We start from the raw sequence: 18,469 nt of genomic DNA, 5'->3' as shown, positions 1-18,469 counted from the left end.
TGACCAAGTTGCCTACCTGAGCTGGTTCAAATTGTCCACGCCGGCCAAGTTACCTGGGAATTTTAAAATCTAAATATTGTCAGACTGGTTGTCAATGCAGTCAAAGGGAACAGGCTTCTGGAATGGCAGCAGGTCAGTAGCAAGGGGAAGGCCATACATAGATATACCATGTGCTTGGCTTGGCGCTACCACATTATATCATCAGCACAGAAGGTTTCTCCCGCTTCAGTGCCCTGACTGAGGTGACACTGTGTATCCAGTGGGAGAACATTCCACTTGGAGTTAGAAAAGCTCCACACATTCCCCTCCAACACCCACCGCTGCCGTTACTAAGGAAAGGAATTGATGGCCCATTCACTCTGGAGCCTGTCCCAGTGAAATGGCAAGGTTGTCTCTCCAGGATCCACATCTACATTTCCAGTGAACATCACCGTCCCATTCTGAGGAACGTGTCAAGTCCCAAATTATTGTTCTTTTTAATTAAAAGAACTACGCACAAAAGGGTGTGGACATCAATGGCAAGGCTAACAGTTTTGGTCCATGCCTAATTTCCCCTCCCCCCCCCAAACAGTGCCCTCAGATACAATTACTACGTTTAAAGGGTATTTAGACATACACTGAAGTAGGCAAGGAATAGAAGGATACAGTCCTAATGCAGAGACATGGAATTGGTACAGATAGGCAGTAAGTCAGTATGGACGAGGTGCACTGGGGGCCAGTATCTGTGCTGTACAACTCTAGGACACTTTGACTCCATGACTATTTCAGAGCGTCAATCACACTGGAAGGTTTGGAGTCACAAAGGCGAGGAAAGGATGGCAGGTTTCCTTCCCTGTAGGCCACTGGTGAATCCGATGAGTTGTTAATGACAATCTGCCTGTTTGGTGGTCACCATTACTGGTATCACATCATTAACTGCAGATCTACTCAATTACTTGAACTTAAATTCTCTGACTGTCCTAATGAGATTCAAGCTCGTGTCCCTGGATCTCTGTCTAGGCCTCCACATGATGACCCAGTAACCCACTCTCTGTGTGCAGTGCCCGTTGTGTAGACACTACCTGGGCAGTTGACCTTTGTCTGTTTCAGGAGGGGAGGCTCAGGGCTCCTTTCTTGTTCCTGGCTCCAGGGCTGCTTGATCATCAACAGTGCGTGTTATACCCAGGGTCGCTCTCATAAATTGGTGTGACCCAGGTTACCACCACACCACCCACCCCCACCCGACCACCAAGCTGGGACGATGCACAGAAACCCACCCAGTGAAAGGCAGTACGTTGGAGAAATGGGTGAAGCTGCACCATCGGGTCTGGCCTTTGTTTCGGAGCCAGCTTTATTCTTGCTCCATTGTGAAATATTAGAAAGCTTTCCCCCTACTCCATTGTACTATCTCCCACATCTTTACTGCGGAGCAGTTGCTAAGCTACAGCCAGTGATGGACAAGGCCAAGTGTGCAGCTGTTCATTGGAGGCCAAAATGACCAAATCACCTGTGAGAAATTCATTCCATTTTCATCAGCTCACTAACTTGACCAATTCTCGATTTAATGCAGGCAGGGGTTACGTCTCACGAGGTAACGGGCCACACATGTAGTGCAACAGTCTGCCACAGCTCATGTGTAGGACATTCATCCACCCTCACCACTGCCTGTTCCGAGCAGGCTGAGCACAGTGAAAGAAATTCATGTCTCTGTTTCCATAAAGAAGATTAATTTACCTTACATCTGACTGCTTTTAAATTGAGATATTGCAACAGGCATTAAAGATTTGTAAGGTAAGTTAATCCTGGAAAGAATCACTCCTGTCTGAGTCAGAATGTTGAGCTTCGAGATCCCTTCAGAATACAGGGTTGACGTTCCAGTTTGTGTTGAGGAAGTGCTGCACTGCCAGAAGTGTTATATATCAGGGGAAACAATACACTTCTCTCTCTGATGGATGCAAAATGCCACACTGTTTGGAGATGGAGCAGTGTCCTGGCCAACTTCTATGTTCCTTTAAATGTTAAGAGGATTACCTGGTCTTAATTACATTGCTGTTTGTGGGAGCTTGCCATGAGTGTAAATTATCCTGTGCTTCGCAATTAACAATCTCAAAATTATCTCACTGGCTGTGAAAGTATTATATAAATGCAAGTCTTTTCCCGGCCTATCACCTTCCCCCACATAGAGCATTACAGCACAGAAACAGGCCCTTCGGCCCAGCTAGTCCATGCCGACCTGATCTTCTGCCTAGTCCCATCTACCTGCATCTGGACCATATCCTTCCAAACCCCTCCCATCTATGTACCTATCCAAACTTCTCTTAAATGTTACAATTGAACCCATATCCACCACTTCCGCTGGCAGCTTGTTCCACACTCGCACCACCCTCTAAGTGAAGTAGTCCCCCCTCAGGTTCCCCTTATATATTTCACCTTTCACCCTAAACCTATGACCTCTAGTTCTAGTCTCACCCAACCTGAGGGGATGCATTCACCCTATCTACACCCCTTATAATTTTGTCCACCTCTATAAGATCTCCCCCTCATTCTCCTGCGCTCCAGGGAATAAAGTCCTAACCTATTCAACCCTTCCCTATAACTTAGGTCCTCAAGTCCCGGCAACATCTGTGTAAATTTTCTCTGCACCCTTTCAAGCTTATTGATATCTTTCCTGTAGGTAGGTGACCAGAACTGCACACAATACTCTAAATTTGACCTCACCAACATCTTGTACAACTTCAACATAACATCCCAACTCCTGTACTCAATGGCCTGATTTATGAGGGTCAAAGTGCCAAAAGCTCTCTTTACGACCCTATCTACCTATGATGCCAGTTTCAAGGAATTATGGATCTGTATTCCCAAGTCCCTTTGTTCTACCGCACACCTCAGAGCCCTACCATTCACTGTCAAGTCTAAGCCTGGTTTGTCCTCCCAAAGTGCATCGCCTCACACTTGTCTGCATTAAATTCCATCTGCCACCTTTCAGCCCATTTTGTAACTAGTCAAGATCACGCTGCAAGCTTTGATAGCCTTCCCCACTGTCCACTACGCCCCCAATCTTGGTGTCATCCGCAAATTTGCTGATTCAGTTTACCGCATTATCATCTAAATCATTAATATAGATAAAAAACAACAACAGACCCAGCACCGATCCCTGCGGTACAACACTAGTCATAGGCCTCCAACTTTCTGTTTTATATGCTTACCAAACTCCCCCTGCCATTTCTTTCTCTTGAAGAATTGAGCTCTATTTAGCCTGAGCAGCACTTCTACAAGTCTTCACCCCGGCTTTCCTCTCCCGTTTCAGAAAACCACCAACTCAGACTATGGTCCAGTTTCATAAGGTTGTTGCACAAAGACACAAGCCCTTTGGCCCACATTGTCCAGGAAGGGCAGCAGCCCAGTGAAATGGAATCAGAGCTGATGTGCTTCTAGTTTAAGTTTTGACGGGAAGTGCTAGGTTCCTTGTCAACGGAAGGGAACAACAAGAAGGCTTTATCTCACTCTCATCCCACACACGGTTGACCAATGTCCCTGGACAGTGGTCAAGAAGCACAGGTTAACGCTTGTCCCACCAAGGCCATCAGCAACTCTGGCTCCTTCTGATTTTACTCCATATCTGAAGCTTCCACTTCACACACCCAATAAACCACTGGTTTGGAGCTACTCAGAGCTAAATGAACATCCACAAAGTTCCCCTGCAGCATTAAAAGCGAAATTTGTGGAACAGTTTCAACAGGGCACACCATCCAGTAACTAAAAAAAAATCATGTATTTCCTTCACACCTCTCGCAACTTATGAGCAACCTTGTGAGCAATTTTGGGCCTAGTATCTAAGGAAGGATGTGCTGGTCCAGAGGAGGCTCACAAGAACGATCCCAGGACCAAAAGGCTTAACCCATGAGGGGCGTTTGACGTCTCTGGGCCTGTACTCGATGGAGTTCAGAAGGATGAGGGGGGATCTCAATGAAGCCTACCGGATACTGGAAGGCCTGGATAGTGTGGACGTGGAAAGGATGCTTCCACTAGCAGGAGAGTCTAGGATCCGAGGGCACAGCCTCAGAATAAAGGGACGTCCCTTTAAAACTGAGATGAGGAGGGATTTCTTCAGCCAGAGGGTGGTGAATCTGTGGAATTCGTTGCCATGGAGGGCTCTGGAGGCCAAGTCATTGGGTGCATTTAAGGCAGAGATTCTTGATTGGTAAGTGGGTTAAGGGTTACGGGGAGAAGGCCAGAGAATGGAGTTGAAAAGAAAAGTCAGCCATGATTGAATGGCAGAGCAAACTCGATGGGCTCCTCTATCTTATGGTCTTACAATTTTTTAAAATCCTTCACAGCCAATGAAGTGTTTTTGATGTGCAGCTGCTGTTGTGCCATGGTAAGTGCAGGAATCATACACCTTGTGTTAAGGCTCCACTGGGACCTTTTGACTGATAAGTGACCAGAAAATCCATTTCCCTGACACTGTTTGTGGGATAAGATTAACAGGAATAGGTCCCCAGTGCTTTTTCTGAGTAACGTAATCAAACCTTCTACAGCACCCAAGAGGACAGAGAGAACCTGAGTCAGACCTTCAGGGGACAAGACAACTTTTTCTAATCAACTGTATAAACTAATTGTATTACTAGGTTCTGTGTCATTGAGTGTTGCATTTGCTGAAGCATTAAACCAACGCTCGCTTACTGATTGGTCACGAACCAATCCTCCAAATGACCATGAAAGATCACATTTGGCATTTAAAGAGGAAATTCCCCTCCAACTGCTGATGAGTGTTACTCCCTCAGACTTAACTACTGAGACCAGATTAATTGGTTATGTACCGCAGCCGTGGACCGTGGGATCTTTCTGTGCACAAACTGGCTACTGTACATCAAAGCCACTGCACTGTTTGTGAAGCACTGGGGGACATCTGGGGAACTTGATAAATTGTCACACGAAAGCAAATTTATCCTCACTGTTCTCATCCCAGTTCTCTCAAGAATTCGCTTACAACAAGGTTAGATTCACACTGCCAGGGTTGACTTTAGTTGCAGCTCGTAAAGAAATGATCCCAGGGGGTGCTTATTCCCATCCTATCACTGAAATCCAAGCCAGCTTTGGAACTCAGGTTGGTTTACAAAAGGTAGAAGTGATTTTGGACACTGGTCTGGTGCTGTGTGCGAGCTTCAAACTTACATTTTATGACACACTGTCCTGAAAATGAAGAGCTACTAATGTCTCAGGTGGTCACGTCCACACTGGTGTTGGTATAAGGGTTAGATGACACACAGAAGCTCTGGACACCAGTGGGTCATTTTTTAGTGATATCAACTGTTTGTTAAACACTGGATGCAGTTCTGATCGATGTATTGTGGGAAGGACATGTGGAGAGAGGGTACAGAGGAGATTTATTAGAACATTCCCTTGGATGGAGTGTTTTCAGTTGTGACGAGAGGCTGAGGAGGGAACCTGATAGAGATCGATCTCACCAACATCTTGTACAACTGTAACATGGCATCCCAACTCTTGTACTCAATGCCCTGACTGACAAAGGCCAGCGTGCCAAATACCTTCTTCACCACCCTGTCTACCTGTGTCTCCACTTTCAGAGAACTATGTACCCCCAGGTCCCTCTGTTCCACAACACTTTCCAGGGCCCTACCATTTCACTGAGGCAGGATCAGCAATGAAATGACTGGTCTTGGGCTCAAGGTGGACCCTCCTACCATGGATTCACAGGAGCTGCCCCATGATTCCATGTCCCACGGCAACCATCACTGCTGCTCTGCCCACAGGCAAGGCCTGATCCCTGGACTTTGATGGTGGGGTCAGTGTGAGTGGTGGGGCCATTGAGCAGATTCCTGGGGGGGGGGGGGGGGGGGGACAGAGAAAAACCTGGAAGACCCCAAACCCTCTGAGAACCCAACCCAATAGCCAAGACAGGCTGGAACGATCACAGTCCGTGGTGGGTGTGCAGGAGGTTTGCCTGAGGGACAGTGTAGGTTTTTTTAAATCCTGTTTTTAGGAGCAGCACTAGTTATCTAAAAAAAAGGGAAATGCTGGAAACACTCAGGTCAGGCAGCATCTGTGGAGAGAGGAATTCAGTTAGTGTTTCAGATTGTGTGTGGGTGGGTCAAGGTGATTCATTCTCCACTCTCTGCTCCCACTCTGGCCTGCATGTGATTGACTTCCAACTGTCCCCTTAATGGAGGGGACATCCAGGAACGGCAATAACCAGTGGCATTTCCAGCAGCGTCCACATCCTGTGAACAAACTCCTTTAAAAATAAAGATGGTGACCGGCAGGTTATCCCGAGCTTGGTTCCTTGGTCCCTACCAAGTTTCCTCAGACTGGATTAGATGGAGACACATCAAGGTTTTAAACCAGCTAAGATGAGATACCAAAGTGCTAAAATTCTTAATAAAATTCTAGTGGACCCTGCTGGGATGATGGATTGACAAAAGAGTGAAGATCAGCTTTAATCTCACTCACAGTGAGTGTCACATGTGGGACGTCGGGAGTGCAGGGGCTGCTGGAGTTCTGGCAGGAGTCTGGCAGTGACTCCTGAGTAAAGCGTTGCTGAACGTTTTACTCAGGAGTCACTGGATGACCTTCAGCAGAAGAAACACTGATTGAACGTTCCACTGACAGGGCCCTGGGGGGGCCATTTGCCCATAAGCCAAGTGTGATCACTCAAATAAACCAGAGTCTGCCACTTGAATCCTGCATCTTTCTGGTGACCAAAGTCTGGGGGCTTGAGAAGTCTCAATGACCTGAAATGTTTAAGTGGCTGCCAACACCACCTAGCTGCTAGTCAGCAAGTCCAGGGTTGGGGGACGGGGCCAAAATCAAGTCCCTCCCCACCCAGCTGTCTCAGCCCTTCATTGCGCTTTTTACGTGAAGAAGTGAGAACTGATCTTACACCTCCACACAACAAAATCAGACAATGTTTTCGGCACTGAAGAAGTGTGAAAGAGGGAGATGCACCTCAACAGGACCACAAGGGAGCAGGCTCGAGCACACACAACCTGCATGCGGCCACGGGTTCACGTGCACACACTCCCGGCACTGGCACAAGTGTGCACTCACATGCTCTTGGCATTGCTGCGCACACGCACGACTCCATTCAGCGCTGGGGCTGCATGCACATTCTCAACATGGAGAGGGTGTGCGTGCATACAGTCTCCATGCAGCTGTGGGCGTGCACATGTACTCAACATTGACACGGGTGTGCGCACGCACACAATCTCCACCCAGCCGCGTGTCGTGTGCACGCACTCTCGCTGCACCCTACGCTGGTGCACACACACTGTGTAGCAGCATCTGACTCGCTAAGTGCCCCCACAATTGATACCCTCTACGACACACACGTCCCACACACTGGAACCTGGTGTCAAGTATGTGGATAACGTGGGTCTCCAGTACAGCTGACCCAGTGTGAGCAGAGCCTCAGTGCTGGGGGTGTTGGCCCAGGAGAGGACACTTATCCTTCCAGTGAATTTGGAGAATGTTCCCGAGATAGTACTGGTACCATCATCAACTTGCTCACTGAAGCACAGGAGAGGGTGGGCCCCTACACGCAACGTCCACGAGGCCCCCTATCATAGGGTCACAGCATGGAAACAGCCCCTTCAGCCCAACATCCACGTCAACCAAGATGTCCATCCAAGTTAATCCCAGTTCCTGCGTTTGGCCCATATCCCTCTGAACCTCTTCTACCCATGTGACACTTTACTCTGCATTCTGTTATTGTTTTTACCCTGTACTACCTCAATGCACTGTGTAATGAATTGATCTGTACGATCGGTTTGCAAGACAAGTTTTTCACTGTACCTTGGTACAAGTGACAATAATAAACCAATACCATGTACCTGTCCAAATGTATTTTAAACTTTGGAATTGAACCTGCCTCTACAACTTCCTCTGACAACTCGTTCCATATACCCACCACCCTCTGTGTGAAAAACGTGCCCCCCCCAGGTCCCTTTTAAATCTTTCCCCTCTCACTCTAAATCTACGTCCTCTAGTTTTCGACTCCCCGACCCTGGGGAAAAGACTGTGACCCATCCAGCTTATCCATGCCCCTCATGATTTTATAAACCTCTGTAAGGTCAGCCCTCAGCCTCCTACTCTACAGGGAAAACAGTCCCAGCCTGTCCAGCCTCTCCCTACAACTCAAGCCCTCAGTCCTGGTAGCATCTTCGTGAATCCTTTCTGCACCTTTCCCAACTCAATGGCAACCTTCCTATAGCTTGGTGACCAGAACCGCACACAATAAATGAATGAATCTGCACTGCACCACACTCTGTCCTTCACAATAAGACCCTGGGAAATGTGGACCACGGCCCATTTCTCGGCAAAGGCAGACGCCGACGGTGGAGTTCACCATCGCCTCCAATGCACCAGCGCAGCCTCCGGTCAATTGAAAGTGCATTTGGAGATTAAGGTCTCAGATCAACACGAAACTGATGGTCTACTGAACAGCAGTGATCTCTGCTCTCCGACACGCTTCTGAGTCCTGGACTAAGTACAGCAGGCATTCTGAGATATTGGAAAAATACCACCAATGCTCTCTCTGAACGTACACCCGAACTCTCGTCCTGGATACACCCAATGCCATACACACTCCTGACGCAGCACACTCTCTCTTGCTTGCGCGCACACACACCAAAGGCACCCTCCCCACCCACTTGATATGTCCTACAAACATACACACCCTGCACCTTCCTCCACCCCTCTTCACCATGACACTTGATACACCCGACACCACACAAACTCCCCACATGCAAGTATATACCAAAGAAGGCAATGACTGTAGATGTGAACCCCGAACATTCTCTGCCTTTTGGGGAGAAGATACATGGGATAAACATCAGCATTTCTTCCAGCCAGCAATGTTAGCAGATATTAATAAAGCCTATTACATGACAAGATCCGTGTTCCATCACCAACCGTGGACCGAGTTCAATGCTGAGCCCATGGTTTGGTGCAGTTCTTTTTTTCAGTGCCATCCTGTTTCCGATGAACTAACTCGATCCAACTCAGCCATCTGAGTGGACGATTCAAGCAGCCCAACATCCCAGTTGAGTGGGAAGGGAGAAGGGCCACAGAGATAAAAATAAGGAATCAGGTGGGATATCACAGCTTCGTCAGTACTTCCACAGAAGAAAGCAGAACCACGTGTGTAAGAGTGAGCTCTGTCAGCACCTGGAGGCTCAGATAGAATATAGAACAGCACTCAATCTGCTGGAGGAACTCAGCAGGTCGAGCAGCATCTGTGGGGGGGGGGGGGGCAGAAGAACTGCTGACATTTCAGGTCAGAACCCTGCAATCAGGACATCCCCTGCATCACAGCTGCGCCAACCATGACGCCATTCTAACTGATCCCATCTGCCTGCACGTGGTTCGCATCCCTCTGTTCCCTGCCTGTTCACGTGGATCGTGGGATAGCTGGGGAAGGTACCGTCTTTTCTGGTCGGAGAGGGAGGAGGGGAGCAAACTGGGCACAGCATGCTTGTTACTAGGGGTATCCCCACCCAGCCTCTCTCTTCATTGATCAGAACAGTTGTCTAAACACAGAAACCCAATTGAGTTGTCCACAGATCGGCCAAAATCAAAGAGAGTTCGCAGTTGGTTGGTGGAAAAATACAGACACAGTGTTGTGAAATCTCCAGGAAACATTACTGTTTGTAAAGTGTCCAGTTCTAAAGAAAAGTTCAGTCTCTCTCAGTTGGAAGCTGGAACTCACATGGTCAGCCTTCCAAAGCGATGATTTTTTTTTGCAAAAAAAAAACATTTATATTGCACCTCTCAACATCTCAAAGTTTGCCACATCCAATGAGTGCTTTAGGTGTAGTTACTGCTGTAATGCAGGAAACACAGCAGCCAAGTTGTACACAGCAAGCTCCCATAAACGGCAGTGTGATAGCAACTAGAATATCTATTAGTGATGTTGATTAAAATTACTAGAACAAAGATCACCCTTCTTCAGAGCAGTGCCCTGGGATATTTTAAATCCCACCCTACAGGTATTAGACAGTTAGTCCCCTCCAACATGGCAACACTTCCCCAACACTGCACTGGAGTGACAGATTGCATATGTGCCCACAAGCCAAAGAGAACCCTCAAACCCATTGCTTAGAGGTTAGGGTTCTCCTCACTGACCTTGTACGGTGTAGAACCAGTCTCAGTGGAATGCTGCAGTTTGGTACATGCAAAGGAAATAAAACTGAACAAACTGGTTATGGGGATTCCAAATGCAGGAGGGTTTTTTTTTCTCTCGCGTACCCTGGAGCGACTGTATTGAGAGATCGGTCTTTGTAAATTTCAATAGCTTGCAGCCATGTTAAATCTCAGCACGCTCCCTGCCAGCGCTCCGTGCTCGCAGGAGGAATAGTTTGCCCATTATCACGTTGTTCTTGGTGCAACACAACACAAGCCGCCAACTTTTACCAACTAACTTTCGCAAACTTCAATGAAGCTTTAAAAAGACACACACAGGCAGGGAAGTCTGCAAGTGGACACTCGAGTTTGCAGTAAACCAAATTAGCACCCCAAGTAACAAAAAGTAACGCCACAATAAAAAGCTGGCTCTTTTCACCCCTCACTATAACACTGCTTAATATCTTCTAGTTTGCTTCCCCTCAATCCGAATTTGTAGTCCAGCCCCTGGGAACAATACAGAATTTCAATAATCTGCGACCTTCAATAAAGATTTAAAGCAATGCTAATGGGTTAAATTATATAAAAAAGGAACAACCCTGCCGTTCATGAGAGCACTCGGGGTGAGGGAGTTTTGTCAGGAACTTTCAAGTGCGCTTCCCCTCCCTCCTACCTTGCAAGAGTAGGTGTTGTGCACCGGATCCACGTTCATGATTTCCTCCACCGTCCCCGTCAACACCACGTTCGCCTCTTCTTCCCGGCTCTCCAGCTCCTTTTCGGGGCAGAGGCGGCAGCAGACGTGGGCAGCGAGGCAAAGCAGGAGCAGGAGGTCAGCGGAGAAGGTCCTCCTCTCGGCCCCTTCTCGTCCCATGCTCAACCGGGGGGGACAAAAACACACACACACACACGCAAAAAGTACAAGAGATTTTTGTTCGTTCACTAAAACAAAAAGTCTTGCTTAGAAAACAAAACGTGTCGACCGGTTGGTAGATTTCGTCCGCAGGTGTACCTAAGACATGGGCTGTTGACTGCAAGCTCTCAGGATTTGGAAAGGGATGAGAGGAGCCTGCCTCTGTCTAACATCAGCCGGAATGCACGGAGATCAGTCTCTCCTCTCTCTCTCTGTGGCTGGGATTTGCATAATCAGATTGCAGAGCAGTGATCAGCCCCACTCTCACTCACTGTGTTAAAACGCCACCCCCGGAAATGCAGCTAGAACTCCGGTGTTAATCAATAACCGCACGCTGACGTGATCCGACTGTCCTCCAAGGGTGGGGAATCTGAGAGAGGCTTCCAGGTGGAATTTGGCAGATCTTATCTGGCTGCAATGTGTGTGTGTGTTTCCCTCTCTCTCCCTCTCTCTCTGCTCCCCAACCCCGGTGGAGGAATGCGGTGCCATACCACAGGAGGTGCCTGTGTCCGCAATGCAAGTTGCTGGAAGTACAGTTCACTCACCAGGCTTCCTAGGAGAGGCAGCAGTGAGCGACGAGGTCAGGGTCGGTCCCACCTGCTGCGACCACCGCCCCACCTTGGGGAAAAAACCCTTGAGCTGTGTGGCCGGTGTGCCCAGTGAGGAGGGGGGAGGGAGGAGTGGGGGAAGGAAGGAGAATGGGCTTTTGAAGAGCCTGGCTCCCTCCATGTTTGATTGGGCCCACTTCATGGAACTATTGCGGCAGAGAAGGCCATTCAGCCCTTCCAGTCTGTGTCATGCAATCCCTTCCGCATAGTCAATGTCTCACAGCACCATTGGTACCACCATCGGGAGTATCTACAGGAGGAGCTGCCTCAAGAAGGCAACATCCATCATCAAAGATCCCCGCCATCTGGGTCATGCCACCTTCTCGCAGCTACCATCGGGCAGGAGGTACAGAAGCCTGAAGTCCCCACACTACCAGGTTCAGGAACAGCCACTTCCCTTCAACCATTTGGTTCTTGAACCAACTGCCAAAACCCTAATCACTACAGTTTAGCAACACTATGACCACTTTGATCACTTTGCACTAAAATGGACTTTTTTTGTTATAATTATGTTGTAAAAATTGTGTATAATTGATGCTTAATTTATGTTTTTCTTGTGAATGCTGCTTATCTGACGCTCTGTGCCTGTGATGCTGCTGCAGGTTAGTTTTTCATTGCACCTGTGCACACATGGACTTGTGCATCTGACGATAAACTCGACTTTGACTTTGATTTTGGACCCAGGTTCAATCCTGACCTCCAGTGCTGTCTGTGTGGAGTTTGCACGTTCTCCCCGTGACCGCGTGGGTTTGCCCCGGGTGCGCCAGTTTCCTCCCACATCCCAAAGGTTGGTAGGTTAATTGGCCGCTGTAAGTTGCTCCCAGTGTGTAGGTGAGGGGTGGAATCTGTGGGGAGTTGATGGAAATTTGGAGGAATAAAAAAATGGGATTAATGTACAATCTACTGTAAATGGAGACACCAGAGACTGCAGACACTGGAACCTGGAGCAACAAGTGATCTGCTGGAGGACCTCAGTGGGTCGAGTAGCATCTTTGGAAGAAAAGGAACTGTTGATGTTTCGGGTTGAAATCCCACATCAGTTGGAAGCATCGACAGTTCCTTGATTCCTCGATACTCGACCCACTGAGTTCCTCCAGCAGATCGTTTGATGTTGGTGTAAGTGGGTGGTTGATGGTTTGGCACGGTGGGCCAAAGGGTTTCTTTCCATGCTGTATCTCTCTATAATTCTGTCCCCCAAACTCTGCAAGTAATTCCCTCCAGTGTGTGTTCAGTTCCCTTTTGAAAGCTCCAGTTGACTCCGTTCCACCACTCCCAATCAGTGAGTTCCCAGATCGCCTCTGAGTAAATTGGTCTCCAAGAAAATTAGAAATTTGAGCAGGAAGACCATTTGGCCCTACAAGCCTGCTCTACCTTTCACCGAGATAATGGCCTTTGCATCCATCTCCTTTGTATCTTTTGCCCAAATTATCGAAAGTGCCACATGCTCCTCGAACCAGCCAATGACCGGAACCGCTTCCTTTCCATACCATTTGCAATCTTGTCCATTTCTGTCAAATCTCCTCTCGACTGTTCAAGAAGATCAACCCCAGCTTCTGAAAACCAACACTGGGACCACTCATCAGGTTCGGCAGCAGCTGTGGAGAGAGAAACAGTTGGTGTTTCAGGTTGAAGATTCTTCATGAGAACCAACTTCTTCAACCTGACTTGAACAATAAGCAACTTCAGGTTTTAAATCAATTCTGCCACTGGCAGCCTTGCAGTGTACATAAGGCTTGTTATTAATTAATTCAAGCTGCTTGGCATTCACTGACATTGCAATGGGTGCCCAATGACATTGTTCCATGTGTTTGATTTATGCAGAAATGTCCTAGGTTCTGCGTCTAGGTGACAGTAGGGCATCTGATTCAATCCCCGTCTGATCAATGACAGCAGTGTTAAATTCTCATCACTGGTAAACACTGTGTGTTGGCAAAGATCCTAGATTAACTAAGTCTCTGAATGGTCTAATAGGTAAATCTACCACTAATCCCTGCAGACCAAATGATACCACATTTGATCCTCTCTATCGGAACTATCTAATCGCAAAACAGGAATAGGAGAGGTAGTGGCAAAGTTGGGGTAATTATCTCTGGGTCGTGTGGAAGATTATGGATGTGAAAAGTCAGTCAGGGTTCCTGGCACTGAGTGAACCTCGCTGAGTAAACCGCGATGACATTCTTCAGCAATGTAAAACATTCCCACTCGTCCCATCAGTATTTACAGATGGAAAAACTTGCATTTCCACACAGAGTGGTGGACAATTTTTTTTGGTCTGATTAAAGGTGTACAGTATAAGATCATGAGGGGCATCGGCAGGGTGAAAGCACACAGTCTTTTTTCCAAGGGAAGGACTGCTAAAAACAAGAGGGCATAGGTTAAGATCAGAGGCAAGAGATTTAAAAGGGACATCAGGGGCATCTTCTTCACACAGAGTGTGGTGCATATTTGGAACGAGCTGCCAGAAATAGTGGTTGAGACAGGCACATTAGCAGCATTTAAAAGCCATCTAGATAAGTCCATGGATAGGAGGGGTGTAGAGGGCTACGGGCAGGCAGATGGGACTAGCTCGCTGGGCAACACAGTCGGCATGGACGAGTTGGGCCGGAGGGCTGTGTGACTAGGATTGGTGATCCATATGTCAAGAGCAAGATGGAAAACCCAAGCCTTGCCTAGGTGAATGCAGTTCCAACAAAACTTGAGATGTTTGACACTTAACTAGCATCACATCCATTACCCTAAACATTCACTGTCTCCACCACCAGAGCACAGTCGCTACAGTGTGTTCCATCTTCAAAGTTTGCTGCAATTACTTACCTAGCCTACTCCTACGGCACCTCCCAAGTACATCACCTCTGCCACCAGGAAGGGCAAGGGCAGTGGGTAGATGGGAACACCACCACCAACAGATTCCCCTCCAAGTCACACACCATCCTGACTTGGACGCTGGAATCTGGAGCAACAAACAATCTGCTGGAGGAACTCCGCGGGTCGAGCAGCACCTGTAGGGGGAGAGGAATTGTCGACATGTTGAATCCTGATGCAGGGTTTCAACCCAAAACATCGACAATTCCTTTCCCCCCTACAGATGCTGCTTGACCTGCTGAGTTCCTCCAGGAGATTGTTCGTTACAATTCTCAGGGGCAATTAAGGATGGACAATAAATTATGGACCTGCCAATTTGTCATCCAGATCCTGAAAAAAAATAAGAAATGCTATTATGATTTCCTTCTCCTGGCTTTCAATAACAGATTATTCACAGGATCTTGCCAGATAGAAAGTCCTGCTGGAGAGATGACCAGTATAGGGAGCTTGCCACTTGTGGAGCCAGACCAATCTGTCCAGCAGAACGGACCTTGTCCAAGGCAACTACAACATCTTTCCATCTCTTCCAGAGTGGTCCAAATCATTTTACAGCCAATGCTGTACTTTTATAAGATAAGATAACTTTATTAGTCACATGTACATCGAAACACACATTGAAATGCATCTTTTGTGAAGAGTGTTCTGGGGCCAGCCCGCAAGTGTCGCCACGCTTCCGGCCCCAACATAGCATGTCCACACCTTCCTAACCCGTACGTCTTTTGGAATGTGGGAGGAAACTGGAGCGCCCGAAGGAAACCCACGCAGGCACGGGGAGAACGTACAAACTCCTTACAGACAGTGGCTGGAATTGAACCCGGGTCACTGGCACTGTAAAGCGTTACGCTAACCGCTACACTACCGTACTGTTGTAACATGGACTAATTCGTTGGCACCAAGCTCACACCAACAATGTGATAACAATGAGGTCATCTGTGTTTTATAAGTAACCTTGGTTGAGCACCAGGGATGTCTTCCCTGTTCTACTACAAATAGCATCGTGGGGTCTTTTTCAAGCACTTTGGAAAATAGATTGGGTCTTAGTCATTAGCTTGGCGGGCATTTATTACTTTCCCCAATTGTCTCTGGACTGAAAGGCTTGTTGGGCCATTCCAGAGGTAGCTAAGAATCAACCACATTGTTGTGGAGTCACATACAGGCCAGACTGGGTGAGAATAGCAGCCTCGCCCTCACTCTAACCCTAATGCATTACTCCCATCGGGGAGGAGGTACAGGAGCCTGAAGACCCACACTCAACGATTCAGGAACTGCTTCTTCCCCTCCATCATCAGATTTCTGGACGGTCCATAAACCCATGAACACTACCTCGTTATTCCTTTTTTCTGCCCTATTTATTTATAGTCGTAATTTATAGTAATTTTCTGTCTTTGCACTGTACTGCTGCCACAAAACAACAAATTTCATGTCATCTACGTCAGTGATAATAAATCTGATTCTGAGGGGCAAAACATTAGTTAATTAGTTTCTGGCTTCTGCCCTCTTCCTTTCCAGTCCTGTTGAAGGGTCTTGACCAGAAATGTCGACTGATTATTTCCCTCCATAGATGCTGCCTGACCTGCTGAGTTCCTCCAGCACTTTTTGTGTATTGATCCAGATTCCAGCATCTGCAGAATTTTTTGTGTCTCCGTCATTAGTTAGAGCAGATTGTTTAATGACAGTCTTACATTTCGATTGTGTCAATGATTTCAAAATCCCCTTTTGTCAGGATTCAAGATCACACCTCTGGATCAGTATTTCTGGCTTCCGAATACTAGTCATCTAACATAACCACATTGCTATTGTACTCTAGTTTAACATCTCATTCCAAAAGTTCACCCCTCCAACTGTGCTGCACCCTCTCAGAGCATCAGCCAAGATTTTTGCACATAAACCTTTGGAGTGAACTTGAACTCAGAACCGTTTGACTTGGAGGCAGATTTCTGGCTGAGCCTCAATTGGTAATGAAGTTTGAGGCAGGGTCAGGGGAGGCATGAACAAGATGACCAGTCTCTGTGCTGTCAATGCTGTGTGATTCTGCGCATTGGCCAGCTTTTTGAATGTAGTGTTCAATTGGTCTCACTTGTCTTATTCAAAATTGGTCATTGGTTTGTTATTGTCCCATGTACCGAGGTACAGTGAAAAACTTTGTTTTGCATGCCATCCAGACAGATCATTTCACAACATAAATACATTGAGGTAGTACAAGGGAAAAGCAATAACAGGATGCAGAATAAAGTGTTACAGTTACAGCAAAAGTGCTGTACAGGCAGACAATAAGGTGCAAAGCAATGACGAGGTAGGTTGTGAAGTCAAGGGTCCATCTTATTGAACAAGAGATCCATTCAATAGTCTTATAACAGCGAGATAGAAGCTGTCCTTGAGCCTGGTGGTACGTGCTTTCAGGCTTTTGTATCTTCTGCCCAATGGGAGGGGGGAGAAGAGAGAACGTCCGGGGTGTGTGGGGACTTTGATTATGTTGGCTGCTTTTTCAAGGCAGCGAGAAGTGTGGACAGAGTCTGTGGAGGGGAGGCTGGTTTCCGTGATGTGCTGAGCTGTCTGCAGTTTCTTGCAGTCTTGGGCAAACCTAACTCCGGATGGGATGCTTTCTATAGTTATAGATTTCTATGGTATATTTAAAAGCCCTGCAATTATTTTTCTTCAGCCACAAACTACCCAATTTCACAGAGCTCCTTCCACCACCTTTTCTGGCATTTCTTTCCAACTTTCCTTGTGATTCTAAACAACCACCCGACACAATTAATCGAGAGACAGACACCAAATACTTAGGTACCAATGCCTCAGTAGGGTTAGAACCTTCAGGATAGGAGGGTAAAAATTTCAACAAAAGTGTTACCCCAGCTAACAGATAACTTTCCTGTGAACAGGTGTGAGATACAATTCCATTGTCTCCTTCTCCCCTATTCCTGGTGGTACCCATTACAGTTACACGTCTACGGTAATCCTACTCTGCACTGCTCAAGAGGTGTGGTAGGCTAGCAGGTAAGTAGCAGACCAAGTATCCAGATGCCTTTGCTGGTGAATTTTATCATGAACTTGAGTACAATTAAATGAAGCTGAAACATTTTGTTTAAGTAAAGCTACTATCACTAATGCTGTGCATGATATTACTAAATTACTCACTAACATTTGGTTCACTGATTAAAAAATCTGCTGTTCTGCAGATTTACTGTTGAAAGTATTCTGACTGGTTGCATCATGGTTGAATACGCAGGAACTCAAGAAGCTTCAGAGAGTAGTGGACTCTGCCCAGTACATCATGGGCACATCCCTCCCCACCATCGGTAGTATCTACATGAGGCACTTTCTCAAGGAGGCAACATCCATCATCAAAGATCCCCACCATCCGGGCCATGCCATCTTCTCACAGCTACCATCGGGCAGGAGGTACAGAAGCCTGAAGTCCAACACCACCAGGTTCAAGAACAGCTCCCTCTATACAACCATTTGGTTCTTGAACCAACCGGCACAATCCTAATCACTACCTCAGGACATCACTTTGCTATGACTATGACCACTTTGCACTACAAAGGAATTTTTTTTTGTTCTGACTGTGTGCTTTCTAGTAAAAATTTGTATAATTTATGTTTAATTTATGTTTTTCTTGTGAATGCTGCTTATCTGATGCCATGTGCCTGTGATGCTGTCGCAAGTAAGTTTTTCGTTACACCTGTGCTTGTGACAATAAACTTGACTTTGACTTTGACTCATTGTCTTCGATTGTGTCTTTGTTTTTTTGTTGCACTGAGGTCTTGCTTTTACACAATTTTTTTTCCACAGTATGGTATAACTTTATGTATAATTCATGTTCTGTGTGTTGTCTGTACCTATGTGTCTGTAATGCTGCTGCAAGCAAGTTTTTCATTGTACCTGTACCTCACCGTACTTGTGCACATGACAATAAACTCAACTTTACCTGTGTGAATCTCAGGAACATTTTTAAGGATGTGAGTGT

At 46.9% G+C, this 18,469-nt stretch overlaps 1 protein-coding gene across 6 annotated transcripts in view; it reads right to left on the bottom strand.

The window, feature by feature from the left end:
• The window catches only part of agrn (agrin), a 501,404-nt gene extending 489,945 nt beyond the window's left edge, over positions 1-11,459 (bottom strand). For all 6 annotated transcript variants that reach the window (XM_052039159.1, XM_052039162.1, XM_052039160.1 and 3 more), the window contains exon 1: positions 10,793-11,459. In XM_052039159.1, the coding sequence (XP_051895119.1) occupies positions 10,793-10,990 (198 nt within the window). In that variant the 5' untranslated portion in view covers positions 10,991-11,459. The remainder of the gene's footprint in view (positions 1-10,792) is intronic.
• Between the last annotated feature and the right edge of the window lie 7,010 nt (positions 11,460-18,469).

The sequence above is a fragment of the Pristis pectinata genome, chromosome 26 (assembly GCF_009764475.1).
Source record: "Pristis pectinata isolate sPriPec2 chromosome 26, sPriPec2.1.pri, whole genome shotgun sequence".
NCBI classification, from domain to species: domain Eukaryota; kingdom Metazoa; phylum Chordata; class Chondrichthyes; order Rhinopristiformes; family Pristidae; genus Pristis; species Pristis pectinata.
This window is presented reverse-complemented; position numbering and strand designations above follow the sequence as displayed.